At 42.2% G+C, this 25,231-nt stretch overlaps 1 protein-coding gene across 2 annotated transcripts; it reads left to right on the forward strand.

The window, feature by feature from the left end:
- The first annotated feature begins 1,484 nt into the window (after window positions 1-1,484).
- Window positions 1,485-23,683, forward strand: LOC121873826 (carboxypeptidase E-like). 2 transcript variants are annotated; one of them, XM_042377566.1, is made up of 12 exons: window positions 1,485-1,559; window positions 7,058-7,103; window positions 7,617-7,693; window positions 10,019-10,202; window positions 10,615-10,811; window positions 11,429-11,584; window positions 13,839-14,002; window positions 14,616-14,752; window positions 15,639-15,778; window positions 16,122-16,263; window positions 16,417-16,580; window positions 23,229-23,683. In XM_042377566.1, the coding sequence occupies exons 3-12, from the start codon at window positions 7,628-7,630 to the stop codon at window positions 23,361-23,363; spliced, it is 1,485 nt and encodes a 494-aa protein (XP_042233500.1). In that variant the 5' UTR covers window positions 1,485-1,559; window positions 7,058-7,103; window positions 7,617-7,627; the 3' UTR covers window positions 23,364-23,683. The 2 variants fall into 2 exon arrangements, with proteins under 2 accessions (XP_042233500.1, XP_042233501.1); XM_042377567.1 differs by lacking the exon at window positions 7,058-7,103 and having other exon boundaries at window positions 1,492-1,559.
- Window positions 23,684-25,231: the final 1,548 nt, after the last annotated feature.

Here is a 25,231-nt window from a genome sequence, read left to right on the forward strand (position 1 = left end):
CCGTGTAGCGGTGTCCGGGGCTGCTACACATGGAGCAGGTGTCCTCCTGCGCCTCACACTTGTTTACAGTGTGTCCGTAGTGCTGGCATTTGTAACACCGTTTCGGTCTGCAGTAGAGCTTGACTGGCGCAGTTACCCACGCCAGTTGAGCCTCCTTGGGTAAGGTGGAGTGGTGTCCGATGAGGGCAGTGGTGTCGGACAGCTTCTTCACAACTTGGAGTTGCCCCTTGAGGAGCTCACTCAGCTCTGCTTGGTCCACGTGGGCAATTTCGGCGTGGGAGATTACTCCCAGCTTCAGGTTGTCCCACATGTAGGCAATCATTTTAAATGGAATGCCGTTGATGTCTGGGATCTCCGCGAGCTGTACGGGCATGCCCTTCTCGGCGAAGGTGATCTTGATGTCACCATGGAACTTCAGTCATTCCACCTTGGTGACTCCCACGATCCCTTTAGTTTCAAAGAACTTCTGGAGAACTAGGAGGTTTAGTTTCTTGGGGCAGGTCGGCGTATCCGGACATATCCGCGCCACGTAATCAAACTCGTAACTGTTCATGGTGAGAGAGGGTTAGAGAGTGTGACTGTGTACAGCCAGCTACGCCGAGAGACTAGGTCTATGCAGAGGACGTAGGGGTACGATCGCCGACCTAGTCTCGACCTTCAACCTCCGGTTCAGGATCAGAGCGTTTCACACCTTACGCTTAAGCCGCTGTGATTGGCCCTCTCGCTACGCTCACCCCAAATCCTGATCCTCGTAAATTGTATAAATACGGCCATGCCTGGCCAGGGAGACCATTCTACATTCGGCTACTGGACCAGCAACATCTCTCACAGCTCCTCACCACTCAGCTTCCTCAGAAACCTCCTCGCCCTACAGGACCTCTGAGCAAGTTTCTCCTCACCTAGTCACTCCTAAGCACTGCGCTGTACAACAATATATATACAGAAAGCGCATTGTGAGTTTCTATCCTACCTCATTCCTGAGTGTGAGATATCTACATGTACGTACGTTTGTGTGCCCATACAAAGAGAATTGACAACTGGCCACATACAGTACGGTACGCTACAATACCACCAGAAGTAGCATTTATAATGAGTAACCAAAATGAGTTTCAGAAACCATATCAAAAATTAAACTGTACTGCTTTTTCATCTAAATATAGTATCAAGGGCATCACTCAAACCCACGCAACACAAAAACAACAATTAGTTTCGTGTCGGGTCTCACTCGGGAGTCTCGGGACCCGGGTGACGTATACGTATACCTCGTCTACGTCACAGTGACGTCACACGCCTACGCTCCGTTGTTATGGTAACCTTAACGCCAAGGATCAATATCCTGCCTTACTTTATTTACAACAAAATATATAAATATATTTATCCTTTCATAGATGATGACTTAAAATAGAGATTTATTTTTAGAAATTTAAAATTGAATATACAGTTTTGTATTCTATAACATGAAGTGAGTGTTGGTGTAAAGAACCAGTAATGCGCTTGCGCGGGCCGATTGAGTAACTGAGAAGGTGCACTAGTCTAACAACCACACAGGCAACAGCTAGGTAAGTTTTACTTCCCTCCATTTCGCTACTGCTTATATATTGCAGACTCCTTATTTTCTTATGTTCTTATATTCAACTATGCCAAATGATTTTTAAGTAAAGATGTTCTTAGGGTGAAACCACCAAGACAATTGTTATTGTTTCGGATAATTCACATTAGAAATTAGTGACTCCATTTCGACCACTTGTCAACATATTATTACGTGTTGATATCCTGGCCAGTGAAATCTGGTCAGCATAGCATATTTAGAATGTCGCTTTGTGGCAGCGCTCTGTGTCTGATGATGTACCCAACTACAGTGATAACACCCACACGTCTATAAAAGTCAAGCAGCCCAACAACACCCTCCATATGTTGTGCTTGGCAAACAACTCTTAGTCATCAATACACATGTAGGGGCTGTGTCCTTAAAGGTTCGTTCGATGATTATTCGTCTTGACTGATGCAGTTAACTACCTAAACGGTTGACTTAAATTAAGACGCAATAATCCGAAAAAAGTATCCAAATTACCCTTAAGACTTCAAATAGATGCATTGACCTAATAGCTGTTAGTCGGTAGAATTAAAATTAACTTTTGGTAAATATTCTCTACCTTAATTGAATTCTATAGTCTTAAGAATTACCAAGTGTATATGTATATATAATTCAGGAATAGTCTCCATACTGGTCATGTTCTTAAACCTCCTCTGGAATTTATGAACCGTAACTGTAGGAAGCGAGTCTTATATTTTTACACAAAAGAGTGATTGTTAACCTGTGTGGTAGAAAATTCAAAGGTTTGATTTTCCACCTCGACCGTAATTATGCAGTTACCAAATTAGTAGACTCGCAAAATACTCTTATGTAATATTAAAAATCCCATTATCAACACCATTACTACAGAGGACTGTCACTGTAAGTGTTGTAGTACAAATTTTTGAACTTGTTCCGTGAATTATAAAAAAAAATATTTGAGGAATCTGATAAAATCTTACAATATATTGAATATTTTAAGTTTAATTATGTGTGTACTGTAGGTAAATTATCTCTACGGCCAGCAATAACAGTAGACTATACTGTATGGGTTAATGGCTAATGTGTTGTAGATAGAATATTATACATTCTTAGAGCCATGTTACTAAAGTGACACAATGAGTTAATGCTGGAATCATGATATATCCTTGTTGCCATAGTACTGGAGTCATGATAGTCTTGTTGACATAGTACTGGAGTCATGATAGTCTTGTTGCCATAGTATGGAGTCATGATAGTCTTGTTGCCATAGTACTGGAGTCATGATAGTCTTGTTGACATAGTACTGGAGTCATGATAGTCTTGTTGACATAGTACTGGAGTCATGATAGTGACACAATGAGTTACATAGTACTGGAGTCATGATAGTCTTGTCACCATATATCCAGTACTGGAGTCATGATAGCCATAGTACTGGAGTCATGATAGTCATAGTACTGGAGTCATGATAGTCTTGTTGCCATAGTACTGGAGTCATGATAGTCTTGTTGACATAGTACTGGAGACATAGTCTTGTTGACATAGTGGAGTCATGATAGTCTTGATTGCTTGTTGACATAGTACTGGAGTCATGATAGTCTCATGTTAGTCCATATTGTACTGGAGTCATGATAGTCTTGTTACCATAGTACTGGAGTCATGATAGTCTTGTTGCCATAGTACTGGAGTCATGATAGTCTTGTTGCCATAGTACTGGAGTCATGATAGTCTTGTTGCCATAGTACTGGAGTCATGATAGTCTTGTTGCCATAGTACTGAAGTCATGATAGTCTTGTTGACATAGTACTGGAGTCATGATAGTCTTGTTGCCATAGTACTGGAGTCATGATAGTCTTGTTGCCATAGTACTGGAGTCATGATAGTCTTGTTGCCATAGTACTGGAGTCATGGTAGTCTTGTTGCCATAGTACTGGAGTCATGATAGTCTTGTTGACATAGTACTGGAGTCATGATAGTCTTGTTGCCATAGTACTGGAGTCATGATAGTCTTGTTGACATAGTACTGGAGTCATGATAGTCTTGTTGCCATAGTACTTGAGTCATGATAGTCTTGCTGACATAGTACTGGAGTCATGATAGTCTTGTTGACATAGTACTGGAGTCATGATAGTCTTGTTGACATAGTACTGGAGTCATGATAGTCTTGTTGCCATAGTACTGGAGTCATGATAGTCTTGTTGCCATAGTACTACTAGGAGTCATGATAGTCTTGTTTGCCATAGTTGCATAGGAGTCATGATAGTCTTGTTGCCATAGTACTGGAGTCATGATAGTCTTGAGTTGACATAGTACTGAAGTCATGATAGTGTTGTTGACATAGTACTGGAGTCATGATAGTCTTGTTGACATAGTACTGGAGTCATGATAGTCTTGTTGACATAGTACTGGAGTCATGATAGTCTTGTTGACATAGTACTGAAGTCATGATAGTCTTGTTGACATAGTACTGGAGTCATGATAGTCTTGTTGACATAGTACTGGAGTCATGATAGTCTTGTTGCCATAGTACTGGAGTCATGATAGTCTTGTTGACATAGTACTGGAGTCATGATAGTCTTGTTGCCATAGTACTGGAGTCATGATAGTCTTAAGTTGACATAGTACTGGAGTCATGATAGTCTTGTTGCCATAGTACTTTGAGTCATGATAGTCTTGCTGGACATAGTACTGGAGTCATGATAGTCTTGTTGACATAGTACTGGAGTCATGATAGTCTTGTTGACATAGTACTGGAGTCATGATAGTCTTGTTGCCATAGTACTGGAGTCATGATAGTCTTGTTGCCATAGTACTACTAGGGTCATGATAGTCTTGTTGCCATAGTGCTGGAGTCATGATAGTCTTGTTGCCATAGTACTGGAGTCATGATAGTCTTGTTGACATAGTACTGAAGTCATGATAGTGTTGTTGACATAGTACTGGAGTCATGATAGTCTTGTTGACATAGTACTGGAGTCATGATAGTCTTGTTGACATAGTACTGGAGTCATGAGTCTTATTGACATAGTACTGAAGTCATGATAGTGTTGTTGACATAGTACTGGAGTCATGATAGTCTTGTTGACATAGTACTGGAGTCATGATAGTCTTGTTGCCATAGTACTGGAGTCATGATAGTCTTGTTGCCATAGTACTGGAGTCATGATAGTCTTGTTGACATATTACTGGAGTCATGATAGTCATGTTGCCATAGTACTGAAGTCATGATAGTCTTGTTGACATAGTACTGGAGTCATGATAGTCTTGTTGACATAGTACTGGAGTCATGATAGTCTTGTTGACATAGTACTGGAGTCATGATAGTCTTATAGTCTTGTTGACATATTACTGGAGTCATGATAGTCATGTTGCCATAGTACTGAAGTCATGATAGTCTTGTTGACATAGTACTGGAGTCATGATAGTCTTGTTGACATAGTACTGGAGTCATGATAGTCTTGTTGACATAGTACTGGAGTCATGATAGTCTTGTTGACATAGTACTGGAGTCATGATAGTCTTGTTGACATAGTACTGGAGTCATGATAGTCTTGTTGACATAGTACTGGAGTCATGATAGTCTTGTTGACATAGTACTGGAGTCATGATAGTCTTGTTGACATAGTACTGGAGTCATGATAGTCTTGTTGCCATAGTATTGGAGTCATGATAGTCTTGTTGACATAGTACTGGAGACATGATAGTCTTGTTGACATAGTACTGAGTCAGCGATAGTCTTGTTGACATAGTACTGAGTCATGATAGTCTTGTTGCCATAGTACTGTGGGGTCAGTGATAGTCTTGTTGACATAGTACTGGAGTCATGATAGTCTTGTTGACATAGTACTGGAGTCATGATAGTCTTGTTGACATAGTACTGGAGTCATGATAGTCTTGTTGCCATAGTACTGGAGTCATGATAGTCTTGTTGCCATAGTACTACTAGGGTCATGATAGTCTTGTTGCCATAGTGCTGGAGTCATGATAGTCTTGTTGCCATAGTACTGGAGTCATGATAGTCTTGTTGACATAGTACTGAAGTCATGATAGTGTTGTTGACATAGTACTGGAGTCATGATAGTCTTGTTGACATAGTACTGGAGTCATGATAGTCTTGTTGACATAGTACTGGAGTCATGAGTCTTATTGACATAGTACTGAAGTCATGATAGTGTTGTTGACATAGTACTGGAGTCATGATAGTCTTGTTGACATAGTACTGGAGTCATGATAGTCTTGTTGCCATAGTACTGGAGTCATGATAGTCTTGTTGCCATAGTACTGGAGTCATGATAGTCTTGTTGACATATTACTGGAGTCATGATAGTCATGTTGCCATAGTACTGAAGTCATGATAGTCTTGTTGACATAGTACTGGAGTCATGATAGTCTTGTTGACATAGTACTGGAGTCATGATAGTCTTGTTGACATAGTACTGGAGTCATGATAGTCTTGTTGACATAGTACTGGAGTCATGATAGTCTTGTTGACATAGTACTGGAGTCATGATAGTCTTGTTGACATAGTACTGGAGTCATGATAGTCTTGTTGACATAGTACTGGAGTCATGATAGTCTTGTTGCCATAGTATTGGAGTCATGATAGTCTTGTTGACATAGTACTGGAGACATGATAGTCTTGTTGACATAGTACTGGAGTCATGATAGTCTTGTTGACATAGTACTGGAGTCATGATAGTCTTGTTGCCATAGTACTGTACAATATGATAGTCTTGTTGACATAGTACTGGAGTCATGATAGTCTGTTAGACATAGTACTGGAGTCATGATAGTCTTAAGCGACATAGTACCGAGCGATAGTCTTGTTGACATAGTACTTGTTTCCAGATAGTCTTGTTGACATAGTACTGGAGTCATATATAGCCATGTTAGTGCTAGTACTGGGGTCATGATAGTCTTGTTGACATAGTACTGGAGTCATGATAGTCTTGTTGACATAGTACTGGAGTCATGACAGTCTTGTTGACATAGTACTGGAGTCATGATAGTCTTGTTGCCATAGTACTGGGGTCATGATAGTCTTGTTGACATAGTACTGGAGTCATGATAGTCTTGTTGACATAGTACTGGAGTCATGATAGTCTTGTTGACATAGTACTGGAGTCATGATAGTCTTGTTGCCATAGTACTGGAGTCATGACATAGTCTTATTGACATAGTGCCAGCATCATAACCCAGCTTTGTTGACATTGTGCAGGAGTCATGACAGCCTTGTTGAAATAGTGCCAGTGTGTCATAGCAATATTGACAGTCGGAGAGTCATGCATGATGTATAATCAAAAAGCACTAAAAGTTTTAGCCTTTCGGCATGTGTTTTCACCAAATTTCACGACACTAATTTTGTCTTTCATTGTACAGTATTCATTTGGCTGCACATGATCAATGTTCTTTGTGGTGGTTCAGTTCAGCCACAAACACTGACCATCCTTAGAAAATTTCCTATGTTAGATAACTTCAAATGGTGTTATCTTATTTTATCCCTAGGAACTACTGTAGATTTATCAAGAGCCATTAACAGGACGCTGAACAGGTATTTAAACGTGTATTTATATGCAGTATGAATGATGTATTTAATGTGTACTGGCAATGATTTTATTGTGAATCACATGTGTTTAACTGAAAACCACCACTTGTAGGCATGTAGTCCGCTAAGATTGTATACAAAGACTGCTGAATTAACGTGTTCTCAAGCTACCCTAAAAATTGACTACCATACGCATATACGTTTCTCAGTCATGTTTGTTTTCCCTATTCTTGATTTGCAATTATTATACTCATTGGGGAGGAAAGGGATTTGGGTAGTTATAGTGTGTTTGAAACTTTGTTGGCGTGTACAATATATACAGTACACTGATGAGGGGAGGTAGTATTGTTGATTTGCCAGGACACTTTAGGAAATAATGATGGTAATGTTTGTGGGATATTGGGTGCTGTTGTGGCTTACTAGGTGAATGGAGTGTACACATAGACGATGAAGAGTGCTGGTAGTGGAGAAAGCTATTTACCACCCATCATGTAATGTAATAAACATTGGCCTTCACAGGTATAGGGGCAATGTGGGCGGTGTTGAGTGTGGTCCTGTGGGTGGCCTCGCCTGCTCTCCCGGCTGTGGTACCTGTGGTGAGTATTTTTGTTATTTAACCTCATCTTTTGTCTAGATCTGCACCTACTTACCTCAACTCCTACTTACCTTATCACCTGCTTACCTCAGCTCCTACTTACCTTATCACCTGCTTACCTCAGCTCCTACTTACCTCAACTCTGCTTGCCTCAACTCCTACTTACCTCAGCTCCTACTTACCTCAGCTCCTACTTACCTTATCACCTACTTACCTCAGCTCCTACTTACCTTATCACCTACTTACCTCAGCCCCCACTTACCTCAACTCCTACTTACCTCAGCTCCTACTTACCTCAGCTCCTACTTACCTTATCACCGACTTACCTCTACACCTGCTTACCTCAACTCTGCTTGCCTCAACTCCTACTTACCTCAGCTCCTACTTACCTTATCACCTACTTACCTCAGCTCCTACTTACCTTATCACCTACTAATTCTCAGCCCTCACTTCAATTCATCACTTACTTCACCTCAGCCCCACCACCTTGCATCACCCACTTCACCCCTTAGCTCCCACTTCTACCTTATCACCCGCTTACCCCATCACCTCAGCCCTACTACCTTGAACACCCACTTACCCCAGCCCTACTAGCTCCTACTTACCTCAACTCTGCTTGCCTCAACTCCAACTTACCTCAGCTCCTACTTACCTCAGCTCCTACTTACCTTATCACCTACTTACCTCAGCTCCTACTTACCTTATCACCTACTTACCTCAGCCCCTACTTACCTCAACTCCTACTTACCTCAGCTCCTACTTACCTTATCACCGACTTACCTTATCACCGACTTACCTCAGCTCCTACTTACCTCAGCTCCTACTTACCTCAGCTCCTACTTACCTTATCACCGACTTACCTCAGCTCCTACTTACCGTATCACCGACTTACTAACTCTGCTTCTGTGATACCGTTCGTTAAATAAGTTTATTATGTATGTACAAATATTTTTTTAAACGAATACACATAACATTAGGTAATGGAAGCTCTTATATTACTGTATACCATAGTTAGTGTTTACATCCCAGGAAGAACCTAGACTCATGGTGCGGTATTGAGGAAAAGTTTTATGATTGTGAATGTTATTTGTCCATTTTTTTAAGGCTCTGGTGTAGGAGATGGCGATGGGAATGTCGAAGGATAATAACTGTCATGATTACTTTTACTTTTTTACTTTTATCTTCTTCGCCACTGATCGGCTCGGTAGCCGCTTGGGCGGTCGGTCAAGTCTCTGTTACGCACTGTTGACAAGTACTGGGCATGCACCGGCTCCTGAATGTATCTAAACCTGCTCCAGTGTTGGTCAAGTCTGGTCTTGAAAGAGCTCACACTCGGTGCCGTCACAACACACACTGGCAGATTGTTCCAAGAGTTCATAATTCTCATGACAAAAAAGTTCGCTCTCACAGTTTTCTGGACTTGTGGCTTCTTCAACCTTGAGCTGTGACCACTTGTGGGGCTGACGTCCACCAGCTCCAGGTATGAACACTCAACTGAGGAGTGTCCTCCGAGATGTTTATAAACTTCAATTAGGTCACTTCTTGCCCGCTTATAAGCTAGGTAGTTGCAGGCGCTCTAACCTCTCTGGATTAATGAGGTGCCCTCCTTTGGGCATTTTCAATCAATTAACAGTCTCTAGCATATCTCGGGGACCACGCGGGGAAGCACCTCAGTCTTGAAGAGCGTTACAAGCGACGGACCGTCTACTGTAGATATCTGAACGCCGTATAAGATCCACTAGCTTATTTGTTTTAGTCACCTCACAATGGCCCGAGAACTTCAGCTCAATAACACACCCAGGTCCTTTTCACATTCCCTCTCTGTTAATGCTGTTTCTTCCTGTTGGGACATGTGATACAACTCCTTACTGTTGGTACGACCAAAGCTCTTAAACTTCGTGACTTCGAATTTTAGCAGCCATTTTTTCGACCACTCTAGATCCTTCCTAGCCTTTGAAAATCAGGACCCTAATGTACTGGATGTGCTTCCGGGAACTCAAAACCTAAATTGCACAAAATATTGCATTCTCTCTCTCCCTCTCTCTGAGAGAGAGAGAGAGAATGAAGTATCTTGCCAGCTTTGGGTGAAGTATAATAAACCTGACTACCCAACACTGTGAATAGTGTCACTGGCGACCCCTTTCCAAGGTTCCACAGGTCTGCCAACACATGTGTGTGTTGAATGGCTCAACCGGTGTGTGATGTATTTGTCAAAACCCCGGGAAGATACTTCATTCAGTCACATGTGGGCACAGGTGAGGCTTGTTAGAACTGGATAACTTATTTGGTTGTCTCTGACTTATTTCGGTAAACCTATTTCTTACAGAAGAACAGCGAGTCGGAGTTTGAATGGAAGCACCACAACAACCAGGAGTTAGAGGAGGTACTTCGGAGTGTGGCCGAGCGCTGCAAGGACGTGGCCCGTCTTTATGCCCTCAGCGTGCCCTCGGTCAGGAACGTTCCTCTCTGGGTCCTGGAACTCTCAGATGATCCTGGACAACATGAGTTATGTAAGGCTTTTATTCTTGTCATCGTTGCCTCCCTCCCCTCCCCCTGCCCATTTAAGACGGAAAACATAATCCTTGACCTACTATTGGTGGCTTGAAAATACATATTTAGTGTAATCGTACTTTACGTACTGTATGCACCGATTGTATAGTAGTCTATAAGTAATTAACACACTTGTAGGCCACTTATTCCATACATTCATACTACAGTGTGATATTGTTTTGACATATGATTTGTGTTCTTATGAACAGCCTAAAACTTTTTGCAAGGTTTTATGACAATAAAATGTGAGACTTTACAAGTTCATTTTAATTATACGTTTTAACATTGAAAAATTTTCTTTGCATTAGAACCAAAATAAATAGAACGTAAAGCTTGTACAGTTGGAGACATAATGTATGTTTTGTGTTACAGTGGAGCCGGAGTTTAAATATGTGGCCAACATGCACGGTAATGAGGTGTTGGGCAGAGAGCTGGTGCTGGGCCTGGCAGACCACCTGTGTAACGAGTGGCGTGCTGGAAACACTGACGTTCGCAACCTCCTCTCCAACACCAGAATTCACCTCTTCCCCTCCATGAACCCCGACGGATGGCAGCTTTCTACGGAAACTGTAAGTGTTGAAAGTCACGTGGGACCAAGGGCACAGTCAAGGTCTCTCTCTGGTTTAGGTTTAATTAGACATAAAACCAACTTAGCCCATTAAGCTTAGTCCAACTATGATCAGGATTATGGCTAGTAGTTTTCATACATGACACTTGCCGATTTGCCAACCTAAAGTAACTAACCCAACTTCACCCCCTCACAGGTGGTTAAGCAAACTAAGGTAAACCAAATCTATTCTTAATAAAGCTGATGTATGCCCCGTGTTAGGCTGTGCTTGACCACCTCTAGAGAATGTCTTTAGTGGAAATGATGTCTTCTGTTGTACAAACTTGAGACTTAAGTGAACCAATATACAGTACATTTAGATAAAAACTCAGAAAACGTTTACTTTTAGGTATTAAGAGATCATTTTAGAGTTTCTTAGATGACACAATACTGTTATGGAGCTTCTGTGTCTAGGAGACCTTGATAATGTGACCATGAAGCCAAAAATTACTATTGTAGTGCAATAACAACTATGAACTGTTGTTGTGAATCCTAAACAGTGTACAAGAATTTAACTGGGTTAGGGGCCTATTAAGATTAGGGCTCGTTTGACCCGTGACCCGCTTATCTCTCCCTCAGGGCCACAGGGACTACCTCAAGGGTCGTGCCAACAATAACAGCGTAGACTTGAACCGGGACTTCCCAGACCTGGACCGCATCATGTACAGCAATGAGGACCAACATGTACAGCACAACAACCACCTCATGGACCATCTTCTGGGCCTCGACCACCAGGTACTGTCCTAAGACCTCTCGGGTACTGTCCCAGGACCTCTCAGATGGACCATAAACCATCAGATAATGTCTCAGGACCTCTCAGATAGACCATGAACCATCAGGTACTGTTCCAGGACCTCTCAGATGGACCATGAACCATAAGGTACTGTCCCAAGACCTCTCAGGTAGACCATGAACCATCAGGTACTGTTCCAGGACCTCTCGGATGGACCATAATCCATCAGATAATGTCCCAGGATCTCTCGGGTAGACCATGAACCATCAGGTACTGTCCCAAGACCTCTCAGGTAGACCATGAACCATCAGGTACTGTTCCAAGACCTCAGGTACTGTCCCAGGACCTCACAGGTAGACCATGTATCATCAGGTACTGTCCCAAGACCTCTCAGGTAGACCATGAACCACCAGGTACTGTCCCAAGACCTCTCAGGTAGACCATGAACCATCAGGAACTGTCCCAAGACCTCTCAGGTAGACCATGAACCATCAGGTACTGTCCCAGGACTTCTCAGGTAGATCATGAACCATCAGGTACTGTCCCAAGATCTCTCAGGTAGACCATGAACCATCAGGTGTGTCCCAAGACTTCCAGGTAGACCATGAACCTTCAGGTACTGTCATCTCAGGTAGACCATGAACCATCAGGTACTGTCCCAAGACCTCTCAGGTGAATGATGAACCACCAGGTACTGTCCCAAGACCTCTCAGGTAGACCATGAACCATCAGGAACTGTCCCAAGACCTCTCAGGTAGACCATGAACCATCAGGTACTGTCCCAGGACCTCTCGGGTAGATCATGAACCATCAGGTACTGTCCCAGGACCTCTCAGGTAGACCATGAACCATCAGGAACTGTCCCAAGACCTCTCAGGTAGACCATGAACCATCAGGTACTGTCCCAGGACCTTTCAAATAGACTATGAACCATAAGGTACTGTCCCAGGACCTCTCAGGTAGACCATGAACCATCAGGAACTGTCCCAAGACCTCTCAGGTAGACCATGAACCATCAGGTACTGTCCCAGGACCTCTCAGGTAGATCATGAACCATCAGGTACTGTCCCAGGACCTTTCAAGTAGACCATGAACCATCAGGTACTGTCCCAGGACCTCTCAGGTAGACCATGAACCATCAGGTACTGTCCCAGGACCTCTCAGGTAGACCATGAACCATCAGGTACTGTCCCAAGACCTCTCAGGTAGACCATGAACCATCAGGTACTCTCCCAAGATCTCTCAGGTAGACCATGAACCATCAGGTACTGTCCCAAGACTTCTCAGGTAGACCATGAACCTTCAGGTACTGTCCCAAGACATCTCAGGTAGACCATGAACCATCAGGTACTGTCCCAGGACCTCTCAGGTAGACCATGAACCATCAGGTACTGTCCCAGGACCTCTCAGATAGACCATGAACCATCAGGTACTGTCCCAGGACCTCTCAGGTAGACCATGAACCATCAGGTACTGTCCCAAGACCTCTCAGGTAGACCATGAACCATCAGAACTGTCCCAAGACCTCTCAGGTAGACCATGAACCATCAGGTACTGTCCCAGGACCTCTCAGGTAGACCTCAGTACTGTAGACCTCTCAGGTAGATGAACCATCAGGTACTCTCCCAAGATCTCTCAGGTAGACCATGAACCATCAGGTACTGTCCCAAGACTTCTCAGGTAGACCATGAACCTTCAGGTACTGTCCCAAGACATCTCAGGTAGACCATGAACCATCAGGTACTGTCCCAGGACCTCTCAGGTAGACCATGAACCATCAGGTACTGTCCCAGGACCTCTCAGATAGACCATGAACCATCAGGTACTGTCCCAGGACCTCTCAGGTAGACCATGAACCATCAGGTACTGTCCCAGGACCTCTCAGGTAGACCATGAACCATCAGGTACTGTCCCGGGACCTCTCAGGTAGACCATGAACCATCAGGTACTGTCCCAGGACCTCTCAGATAGACCATGAAGCATCAAGTGTTTTTCTACGACCATCAGTCACTTTTCCAGAACATTTAATTTTCCCCATGATACCCATACTGTACTGTATCGCCTTTAAACTACAGTAAATATGACTAATAAGGCGAGGAGCAAACAGAGTGAATGAATATAACTATGTTTGAGTATTGGTATTATGAATTTCCTTGAGAAACCTTAAATGATGATAAATAGATTACTGGGGAAATTTATTTGTATTGTGTAACACTTGATAAAAAACCCCACTAACCTGTCTACCTACCCTTACAGCCTCAGCCAGAGACATGGGCAGCCATGAAATGGATCATGAGTACACCTTTCGTGCTGTCAGCCAACCTGCACGGCGGAGACCTGGTAGCTAACTATCCTTATGATGCCTCACGCTCTGGGGCTGTTCAGGAGTATGCTCACACCCCTGATGATGACACATTCAAGTAAGTCCTGCCAAATGGGGGTTTTAGCAAGCACGAAAGTGTTGGTTGTTTCCATCACTGAACTTCAGGAGCACTGGTTTGACGCTGATGACACTGATTTTTAGATTGATACACTAAATGTCGTGTTTACTCCCATACTCACCCATGACCCCAGGACAGGATTGTGCCAGCTTTAAACTCTTGGTCTAATATGTGTCAGATTCCTATATCTCGTTTTAATGTCTCTTGGCAAGTCACTTAAATACTTTCACCAAATAACAACTGGCCAGTGAATTATGTACAGATAGAAATTTAGCTGTTAGGTGGAGATTTTGATGGATAGAGAAACATTTAATTTGTTAGCAAACATATTTTTGATAGGTAGAGGAGGAATAGGATAATAATTAGTTTAACGAAGATTGTGAAGAGAAGAGGTTGATCAATAGAGAAGAAACAGTATAGTTAAGCTGTTAAATTCGTAGATACAGAACTAGGGTATTGTATTTATAAAATGTGGTTAATATATAGAACAAAAAACATGTCTTCTTGTAAATTCTCGGCTTGGTTGTATGGTACTTAATGTTAGAGGTAAATTTCTATGGACTGTGACATGAAAAGATATCTCTACCCACAGGCATCTGGCTAGGGTGTACGCCAACCACCACCCATCTATGTCAGACCCTCACCGAAAGCCCTGCAGTCCTGGCGATTACTCATTTGGCCCTTATGGGGGTGTGACTAATGGCGCCGCATGGTACAGCATCCGTGGAGGTAATTCACTCTCGGTTCCAAATCAGATTGGCCATAGTCCTAATAAAGTCTCGTTCCCTAATGGACTCTCATCCTTATAGACTGGCAAGCACCATTCCTTAATATTGTGCTCGCAAGTATTATAGAAAAGCACTGCCAGTCTATCAGGGAGGACAGTGGTTCTTGCGAGCAATAATTTGGGAACATCAGACTCAATCTAACGCAACTTAACTTGGTGCTCATTAGGACTGGCTACCAGACCTGATGGTTAGGTTTAGGTCGAATAGGACTGGCGCCCATTTGACTAATCACCATATCTCTTTCACTCTTTATCTCCTTCACTTTCTTTCCATCTTCCTTCGTTCCCTCTTTTATTCTTTCTTTCTTTTTCACTCCTTTATCTTTCTTTCACAACCTTTCTCCCCTCTCTTTTCTCTCTCCATTTCTCTTTTCATCTCTTCTCTCCTCTTCTCCCTTCCCCCTTCCCCAAACCAGCAGATAGATAAAGGTGAGAAAGGTAAAGATTGATAAAGTGAGCAAGAAAAATGAGATAGTGAGAAAGAGAAATGTATATAGAGAGAGAATTTAGACGAGTACATGAGAAAGCTAAAAATGCATAAGTGAGAAAGATTAAAGACAGAATTTAAGCCAAAAGGGATCAAGATAGAGTAGTGTTAAAGATAGACAGAGGAGTATGTTAACGATAGATTAGTGAGAAAAGTAGATAGATAGACGATAATGGGAAAGATATCAGTACTGTATATAGTGAAAGGTCTAAGATAGGTGAGATATATAAAGTGGGGAAGATATATATGGATAAATGACGTTGAGAATGGGAGATGACTTGAGAGCTTTGGATAATAATAACTAAGATGGGAAGAATCTTACCTGTTCTTTCTCTCTTTAGGTATGCAGGACTTCAACTACCTCTCGTCTAATGACATGGAGGTAACACTGGAACTGGGGTGTGACAAATACCCCGCAGCCTCCACCCTCAAACAGGAATGGCTCGACAATAAGGATGCTCTCATGGAGTACATATGGCAAGTGAGTCATTCATCTCTTCATTGTCATAGTCGTCCTGGAACTCTCTGGCAATCACCTTTTTTTTTCCAGAACTTCAGGCATTTCTTTATCTGTCTTGTATCTTTTGAGTTTTCCATCAGTTAGTCAGATTGGACTCTTTGTTAGACATATCCCAGTGTGTGTTTTGTTCATTGTATGATGACTTAGTCTCTTTCTTATCATATGTCATAACTGGACACCTTTGGCTATTTTTTGAGTACCTTTGTATCATATCATCCTGCATGCTGTAATTTGATGAAGTATCCCCAGCTTAATTGTTTTTGTGCCTCTTATGAGTTCTGATAAAGATGTCCTTCCCTGGCAGACACACTTGGGCGTGAAGGGCATTGTCAAGGATTCCCTGACAGGACTGGGCATCCCCGGTGCTCTGATCCACGTGAAAAACGTCACTCGCATCAACGACACCCACGTTAGGGATGAATTCATCAACCATGACATGACTTCAGGTACTAATCTTCACCCTCATAAATAAAACAAGTGCTGTTCTTAACTGTTATCTTGCATTACAGTGACCCAAAAATACAGAATTGATGTTATGTTTACCTTCATACTGTACTTGGAGTTCTTTAACCTACTAGTACCTTTAAATCCTGTGTTAGTGCACGGTGGAGACTATTGGCGTCTGTTGGTGCCAGGGGACTACGAGTTGACTGCTACTGCCGAGGGCTACATGCCACTGACACACACCATCACCGTGACCAACCCATACCACAAAGAGGCCATGCGGAGGGACTTTGACTTAACTCCCGTCCAACTGCACAAGGTACAGATGTAGATATTGACTGTTGTTGGTGTTCAGATTTGTTCACCTTTTGTTTAAATGTTTTAATCAGTTATGTTTTAGTAGAGTAACTTAATTGTTCCAGATTTAATGGACATGGCTATAGAAACTGGGTGATTTTTACATACATTTTAAATTCACCTTTATGAATATACAATAATTACTTCATGATGATACCTATAGTCTGTTCATTATGGATATCTACAGTAAAAGTCTCGCCCCCTTTCTATCGGCTTGTGATTGCCTGACTGGCCATCTTGTCATTGTAGACTCTGAAACCACTCAGCCGGGAGTGTTGTAGCTACCTGTGTCAGCAGTAATCAATCAGTTTGTTAATTACTATGCAATTCTGGATAGTCGCCTTGCTCAGTCTTGTAACAACAGGAACGTCTGTCACTTGTCCATGACCACCTGGTGTTCCTTAAGAAAAATGCCTAGAGGATTTCTCGTAAACTCTATATTTCACTGATATATATATATATATATATATAATGTATGTATGTATGTATGTATGTAATAATAATAATAATAATAATAATTAACGGTTTATTGAAAAAGTTCTGCAGCCCGAGGGCTGAAAATATACATTGGACATAAATGACTTATTACATACATTGGTGGTTTAACAAAAGCCTTCATTAGAGAAAGGTAAAGGAACATACAGTGAACACACAGATTAATGTAGGTGTTGAACAGCAAACTCGTAGTGTAGTAACTCCCTCCCAGATGGTATTAGGAGGGACCTCACGTGGTGTAGTAGTTCCCTCACAGATGGTGTTATGAGGGCCTCACGTGGTGTAGTAATTCCCTCACAGATGGTGTTATGAGGGGCCTCGTGGTGTAGTAATTCCCTCACAGATGGTGTTATGAGGGCCTCACGTGGTGTAGTAATTCCTAGATGGTGTTATGAGGGGGCCTCGTGGTGTAGTAATTCCCTCACAGATGGTGTTATGAGGGGCCTCACGTGGTGTAGTAATTCCCTCACAGATGGTGTTATGAGGGGCCTCACGTGGTGTAGTAACTCCTTCACATATGGTGTTATGAGGGGCCTCACGTGGTGTAGTAATTCCCTCACAGATGGTGTTATATGAGTGAGGTGTGGTTCCAGGCCTTCCTATCGTAGACGGATTAACACATCGCTGGCTGTTGGGTCTCACGTTATCACTGGGTACCTGGGACCTCACTGTGTGAAGGTCAACTTGGGTACCACTGTTACTGTTGAGTTGTTCTCACTGACTTAAGCACTGTTCACCACTGTTCACCTCTGTTTAACACTGGTTCCATTCCTTTTCCAAATGAAATAGTAACTTCTGGCAGAACATGTTGATATTCCGGTGGGGAGGAGGGTTCAGGGGAGGGGGTTGGTATGGGCCAACATAACAGTTGACCTGGCTGCTCTGAGAGGAGCGCCAGGTACGTCTTGACCCTTCGGTGGTCAAGGATGTAGATGTATGTGTGTGTGTGTGTACTGATTATGTGTATTTAGTATTTTAATATATGACAGTATTCAAGGCAAATATTCCTCCCACTATTTCAAGTGAGTTGACAATTCTGGCAAGACGGTAGGGTGGAGGTAGGGAGGGAGAGTGTAGTGGCGGGACCTGGGGGTGAGGGGATTCAGGGAGGTAGCAGCAGCAGCTCGACGTGTGTGGTCCGGTGGTCTCAACGTGGGTGGCCTGGCTCCTCCCACCTGCCCGGACCACACACGTTGAGGGACACCCCATTATAACCACATGGGGGAGAACGCTAAACGCGTTAAAATCGTATTAATAAAAATCTCTATATACGTAAAATTTAACCAGTTATACTCCAGACCATGCGGCATTCACTGTATCTGAATCCTAGTGCCACAATTACGCGACGCAAAGATTAAGGTGAATTCACACACCAGTGGCACGAGTCAGCTCCCCCTATAGCTAAGAATATGGACTCGCCCGTCGAATTTGATGGTTGGTGTCACTGAACGTGACATCATCAGTCATGTTAAGTAATTTGTGATTGTGTGAGCGAAGGCGGTGCATTACTTGGGTTAATAGCGAGTTGCAGTATGTCGCGCTAGTGTATACAAATATGGGCTATTTTTGTGTGTATGTGGCTGCACCAGGGCGCGGGAAAGCTGACCTTGGACTTGGCCTTGGCGGGAAGTTCATGATCATAATTGTGACATTTATTGCTTTCATTAAGAAACAGTGTCAGCTGATATAGTCGTGCTAAACAGTATTAAAAGTTTCGGTCGGAATACCTTTATGTTAAATCTAGTAGTTATTGATTACCGACGTTTAAAACGCTCACGTGTCGCTCGAAGTGTAACGATCGATTTTTATGTATTTATTTATTATTATTATCATGTATGGGTATGGAGTCAGTTGATTATAAAATACTCTAGAGTTACTTCAGTACTGCCTGGCGTTGATAAGTTTAACCCCAGGCATTGTCATTCAGAGGAACTAGAGATTTGACACCCGGGCGAGTCCATGTTTCTGTGGGTGAGGTGTGTGTGTGTGTTACAGTGATGAAGATATATCCCTCCTCGGCTGTTTATGGCGAATTAAAAGACGCACCTAAAAGCAACAAGCACAAGACATCACCTGCATTTGGAATTAAAATACCCGACAGTTCCCTCCATGAAACACTGACAGTTATGTACCAAATGGATTGCCTCGCTTTACTATACGAACGGTTTGGAAACTTTTTTATTAAGGTGAAATAATGAGGGTTAATTACTCATATACTATTCAACCTACCTGCCATACTTACCCACACTTGCCATACTCACCCACACTTGCCATACTCACCCACACTTGCCATACTCACCCACACTTGCCATACTCACCCACACCTGCACATACCCACAGCTGCACATACTCGCCTACACCTGTCATACTCACCTACACCTGGCCCACTCACCTACACCTGCTATACTTACCTACGCCCAATACTCGTATACCTACTGTACATACAACCCACATAATCAGTACACTTACCTGGGTGTTGTGGGGGAGGCACAGAAGGTTGGGGGCAATAACATATAGGGAGGAAGTAAGGGAGGCATTATTTAAGCATCTAGAGGGAAGATAATTTCACGATTATTTATATTGTAAACCTGTAAGCAATAGTAAGGACGAAAGTATGATTGTATAAGAATGAGCTGTATGTGTATGGGGTGATGGCAAGTGATCCTACAGGCGGCCTATTAAATAAGAGATTTAATCTTTTAATTTGTTTCTTAGTAAGTTCAACATTTCGCTGTTATTTATAAACATATTGTAAACAGAAATAACTTCAAAAGTAGAAAATGTTAAGACTGAGATACGCGGTTATATATATATATATATATATATATATATATATATATATATATATATATATATATATATATATATATATATATATATATTATTAATGATTCCCACTCCAAAGGTTTATTTCGGACATTTCAGCACCAAAAAGTTGCATGATCTGCGCCATATTTTGTATGAGAAAATATCTACACTCTTGCTAAGAGCTGTGTGTGTGATAACATTGGGACTGGCAGTAGCTGAACTTTTATTTATACTATACAAGCCAAGGAAATAAAAGTATTGATGTTCTGGAACGTTATGAAGAGGTTTTGTGTGTGAGATAAACGTTATTTATTTAACATGATAATAAACTGAAATCGGCAACTGGGGGGAAATTTATCGGGACAAAATTTTATAGTTTATATGTGGAACAAATAAATGTGTTATTGAAAAGCATGTTCCCCCCCCCCCTTACAGGGGTACCTAGTGACAGCACTAGGATCCCGCTTCCTCTATCAAGGAATAAACAATTGAAATTGAATTGATTCCCCTTAGAAAAACTCAAGTTAGATTTAAATGTTAGGGTTTAGGGTCGAGATTCACAAAACTTCACCTGAGACTGTACTGTACGTCGAGTAGATACATTCACTTGGCACCAACGGAGAGAACCTTTCCAAAGATGATATAGGGTAATTTTAACGCCTAGTTGATGTTAAGTGTCTTGTTCACCTCTTGGTCACTCATGTTCTTGGCAATTTCACCATCATATATACAGTATTTTTTAGTATTGGTTAAGGAAGGAAAAAAACTGCCGATCCAACGTTCTTATTACATTAAAAATAAAGTACTGCGATCCCGCCATTATTACAAAACAGTAGTATTCAGCCTTTTTGAAGTATTGTGTACCGGTCCAGAGTTCTCGAAAACATAATAGAATTAATAGTTCCAGCCTTCATTACCGGACCAGGTTTCCCTCTATTATTAACAGTTGTTAAAAAATAATTAGTCTAAAAAATAATGAGGGAATTAAATCAAACAAACGGAACATTGTGGGGTTATCAAGCAGTAATAAAGAGAGAAGATAAAGGATGTAATTATGAGGGTCTTCCCAGGCGGTGAGTTGTGATGGATGAGGATTGGCGGGCGACCCTTGAAGGCTAAAACGCGCACCCATTTTTGTAAATATGAAAGGAGACGGCCGATTTTATGTGTAAACAAACGCTAAGTAAAACAAGAATTCATTATAGATATATATATATATATATATATATATATATATATATATATATATATATATATATATATATATATATATATATATAGATATATATATATATATATAAAGTGTGTGTTTGGGGGGCGACCAAGGGAGTGAGTGAAAGGCAGGGGGTTGTCCCAGAAGGCCTATCAGGCTGTCGCTGTGGAGGGTCCCGACCTAGTTGTCACTCTCGCGCCGCCCACCACGACCACCCACTACCACTTTAAGACCACCCAGTACCCGCTGCCTTTACCAGGACCTCACACACCCTCTGTAAGGCCGCACACGACCTCTTCAGGACCACCCAATCTCCGAGGTCTCCAGCAGGACCACCCACATCCACTGTGAGACCACTTAATCCCCAGCAGGGCCACCCACTATCCCTGTAAAACCACCCAGTTCTCGGCATCTTTACCATGGCCGCCCACCAACACTGTAGGACCACCCAGTCCCAAGCAGGACCACCCACACCGTGCTTAACACCAGTAACCAGAGCTGTCAACAGCATCACTAATAGTATTATCACTCCTAAGGACCACCAACACTCCACCACTAATAATGTCCCTATTAGGACCATCCTTACCTCCCACGTGGCCCGAGGACCTCCCACCACCAGTGACATGGCCCCCCACTAAGCTTCTGTCACAACAAGACCACCCAGATGACACGCCTTCCTCCTTCCCTCACCCAGTGCGGCCAACATCCAAACATCAATTGCCAGGACCACCCTCACCAGACCACCCCGCCCCGCCTCCCGGACGAGTAACATGTCAAGACACATCTAACGATCTCTCTGAAGAAACGACATTATGAATAAGACCAAAATGTACCGAGACGACCGAAAATAAAAGAGGTTCTCTTTTGTGCCAGTTAGAGGATGATTAAGTATGTAGCTTTAAGAATCTTGGAAGGCGTGAAGACCACCCTGAAGGAACACACACACACACATTGGCCGCCACCCTCATGGAGAATCATGGGGAGGGGGGAGGGACGGGTGGGAGACATAGGTTCCGAGGGGAAAACTGGGAGGGCCACCGGGTGTGTTCCTCCCCTTCCCGCCCACCACCGCCACCAAACTGTCAACACATTTCACTGACTACTGTGTGTTCCGTAAGCTTTAACATCTAAAATTTATACTCGTAAATGAATATATTAGGATGAAGTGGATCATATGAAGATTAGCCCCCAGCCAATTTCACTTATTAAAACACCCTTAAGCAAACCTAACCTAACCTACCCCCCGACGTAGCGTTAGGGTGTTTAATCTTTAAGATGAAAGCAGCTGGGGGTCTAATCTTCAGGTGATCCTACAGGGACAGTGAGACAGTCCGGCGACATTAAGCTGATATAAAACTGACATCCACGCCAAAGCATCTTGTACCTTTCCATGAATATTCCTCGCAAGTAAACAATATTTCTTATTAGTAAACAATATTCCTTATAAGTAAACAATATGCCTCGTAAGTAAACAATATGCTTCGTAAGTAAACAGTATGCCTCACAAGTACACAATATTCCTCAAAAGTAGAAAATTTTCCACATAAGTAGACAATCTTTCTTAAAAGTAAACATGGCCCCATTGTCCAAATACAGTACATGGCGACTAAATAAAAATGACTCACAGATGTCATCCTATCATTGCCACCAGCGAATGTACAATACTGTGCCTTATATGTTTGCTATGCGATTCAGTATTTTTGCCAGTGTATGATAGCTGTCATTAAGTGACAGTGACCTCCAACAACTAACGTATATGATGAGTCAGTCTGTAACGTGTGTATATTTAATACACCGTTGGTAGATAATGTGGTCTAATAACATGCTTGTTCTTGTGTTATAGATGGAGCGTGAAAAGTTGTTGGGGATTAAAAGAGAATTGGTTGTTCCTGTGTGCATCACTGTGTTGGGATATACTAACGCCTGTGTGTGTTTTGCACTGTTAGGGTGTATATTTGTAGGGAAATTGCATTATAGAGATGTATACTTAAGCAATTATGTATACATAGTGTATATCTGGGTGTACACTATGTTTTTGTATACAGTATAGTATATAACGCATTGGGATCTACAATATGACAATATTTGTTACAGGCTGAAGATGGGGGTGGTGAGGTGTATGACACATATCCCCAGGGCGAGGATCCTACCATGGACGAGGTGCCTCTGGATGAAAACTATACGAGTGACATCGGAGGACTTCCCCGCGGACCTCCCTACTTGTACTAAACTCTGCCAACCACACCACCTCGGAGCCAACTCAACTCAGTCCTGTTTATTTTTCCCTGCTGATGACCTGCATACGTACCTGCTACCATAGAATATCTGCCGGTGGTCACATCAACTATACTAGACAGGTGTATCCTCAAATTGTGTTCAGTAGCCTCGTAACTTTTTATTTACTGCAGTAGACAATTGAAAAGCAGTTTTATCAGTATATGTAATTTGCAGATTTTAGGTAGAATTTAATTTGGAACATGACTTCACAACTTCAATAGCAATTTTGTTCACAGTAGTCTTTTGGTTTATAAACTATTCCCGAATCCTGTGTTTTGAGATAAGTTTCTGAAGAATACATCTCAGTCAGGTTCTAGATCAAGAAAGCCTCGAGACAATGACAATCTGCATATTGTTTAGATTCTTGTTTTGTAAACCAATGAAGTATACTGGAAGTGTTAACCGACTGGCACCAAAACGAAGGCAAACAGAGTATTGGGTTTTATATCTAGAAGTGTAAGTAATAAGAGTGCAGAGGTCTTATTGCAACTATATCTTGCGCTAGTCAGGCTGCACCTCGATTAAGCGGTTCAGTTCTGGTGCCCTTATTATAGAATGGATATCAATTCACTAGAGTCGGTGCAGCGAAGAATGACGAAAATGACATATCAGGATAGGTTAAAGAAACTTAACTTGCATTCCCTAGAAAGACGAAGAGTGTGGGGAGATATGATAGAAGTATTTAAGTGGGTGAAAGGAATCAATAAAGGGGATATAGATAAAGTTCTTATAATATCCGAGCAGCATAGGACTCGGAGCAACGGATTCAAGTTGGATAAGTTTAGGTTTAGGAGGGAGATAGGAAGGAACTGGTTCACAAATAGGGTGGTGGACGAGTGGAACAAGCTTAGCAACTTTGTAGTAAGTGCTGGAATGCTGGAAAGTTTCAAAAGGAGGCTAGATAGAGTCATGGGATAGAGTGGTAGTAACTCTCGACAGGAGCTGCCATGCACAGGCCAACCGGCCTATTGTCGTGGAGTACCCTATGTATATGAAAAGATGTAGCTACTGCAATGAGTGGATGTAAAACTGGACAAGTGAATTGATGAAAAATGCGATTAAGCAAATGTTATTTGCATTAGAGATTAGAACAGATGCCTCTATAATATTACCCACTAGTGTGTGTTCTTTTACACGAAGTGGATATAATGGGTTTAAAACGAGTGAAAACTATAGATTAAGAGTGTCTGCGTGGGACGGGTGGAAAAGAAAGCGTTTTGTGTACTGTACAATAGTGCTGATGCTCCAGACCAAGTAGTTGTTCAAATGAGCACTTCAGTTATTTCTCAGATTAAAGAAAATATATATATTAAATAGAAAATAACACAGGAGTGTGTAAATAAACAGAATATGACTATCATAAATGGTTACCTACAGTAAACATCAGTACAATATATTTATTCCCTTCAGAATGTTATAGTGGTGGTGAGCGGTATTGAAGAAGGAAGATACTACTTGGGTTCACCTGGAAAACCACACTAACTAGTCCACCACAAGGCCAGGACGGAGGGGGGTATGACTTTTTATTTAGGTTAAGGTGGGGAAACAATGGAAGGCATGCTGGGGCTCAAGGCACAGCCAGACATGAGGGATAGAGAAGTCACGACAGGTAGTAGGCAGCTATCAAACAGGGATGTACTACCGCCTGGGAAGATATTGGAAGCATACCGGTACTGTGTTGTCTAATGGTAGACCCTGCTGCCATATGGCATCACGAAAATTGTGACCAAATCCCAGGCTGCTGATCTGACTTTCTGCCCCAATTACACACATTTGCAGGGTCTCAATTGTTTCTCTTACTTTGACAACACAACCTACAT

Source organism: Homarus americanus, unplaced genomic scaffold (assembly GCF_018991925.1).
Source record: "Homarus americanus isolate GMGI-L3 unplaced genomic scaffold, GMGI_Hamer_2.0 scaffold25827, whole genome shotgun sequence".
Taxonomy (NCBI): domain Eukaryota; kingdom Metazoa; phylum Arthropoda; class Malacostraca; order Decapoda; family Nephropidae; genus Homarus; species Homarus americanus.

Excerpts from the sequence above, each read along its gene's own strand:
- LOC121873826 (XM_042377566.1), top strand. The coding sequence starts at position 7,628 with ATGTGGGCGGTGTTGAGTGTGGTCCTGTGGGTGGCCTCGCCTGCTCTC. Across the intron at positions 7,694-10,018 it reads TCCCGGCTGTGGTACCTGTG|AAGAACAGCGAGTCGGAGTT; the intron begins GTGAGTATTTTT and ends TATTTCTTACAG. Across the intron at positions 15,779-16,121 it reads TCATGGAGTACATATGGCAA|ACACACTTGGGCGTGAAGGG; the intron begins GTGAGTCATTCA and ends CTTCCCTGGCAG.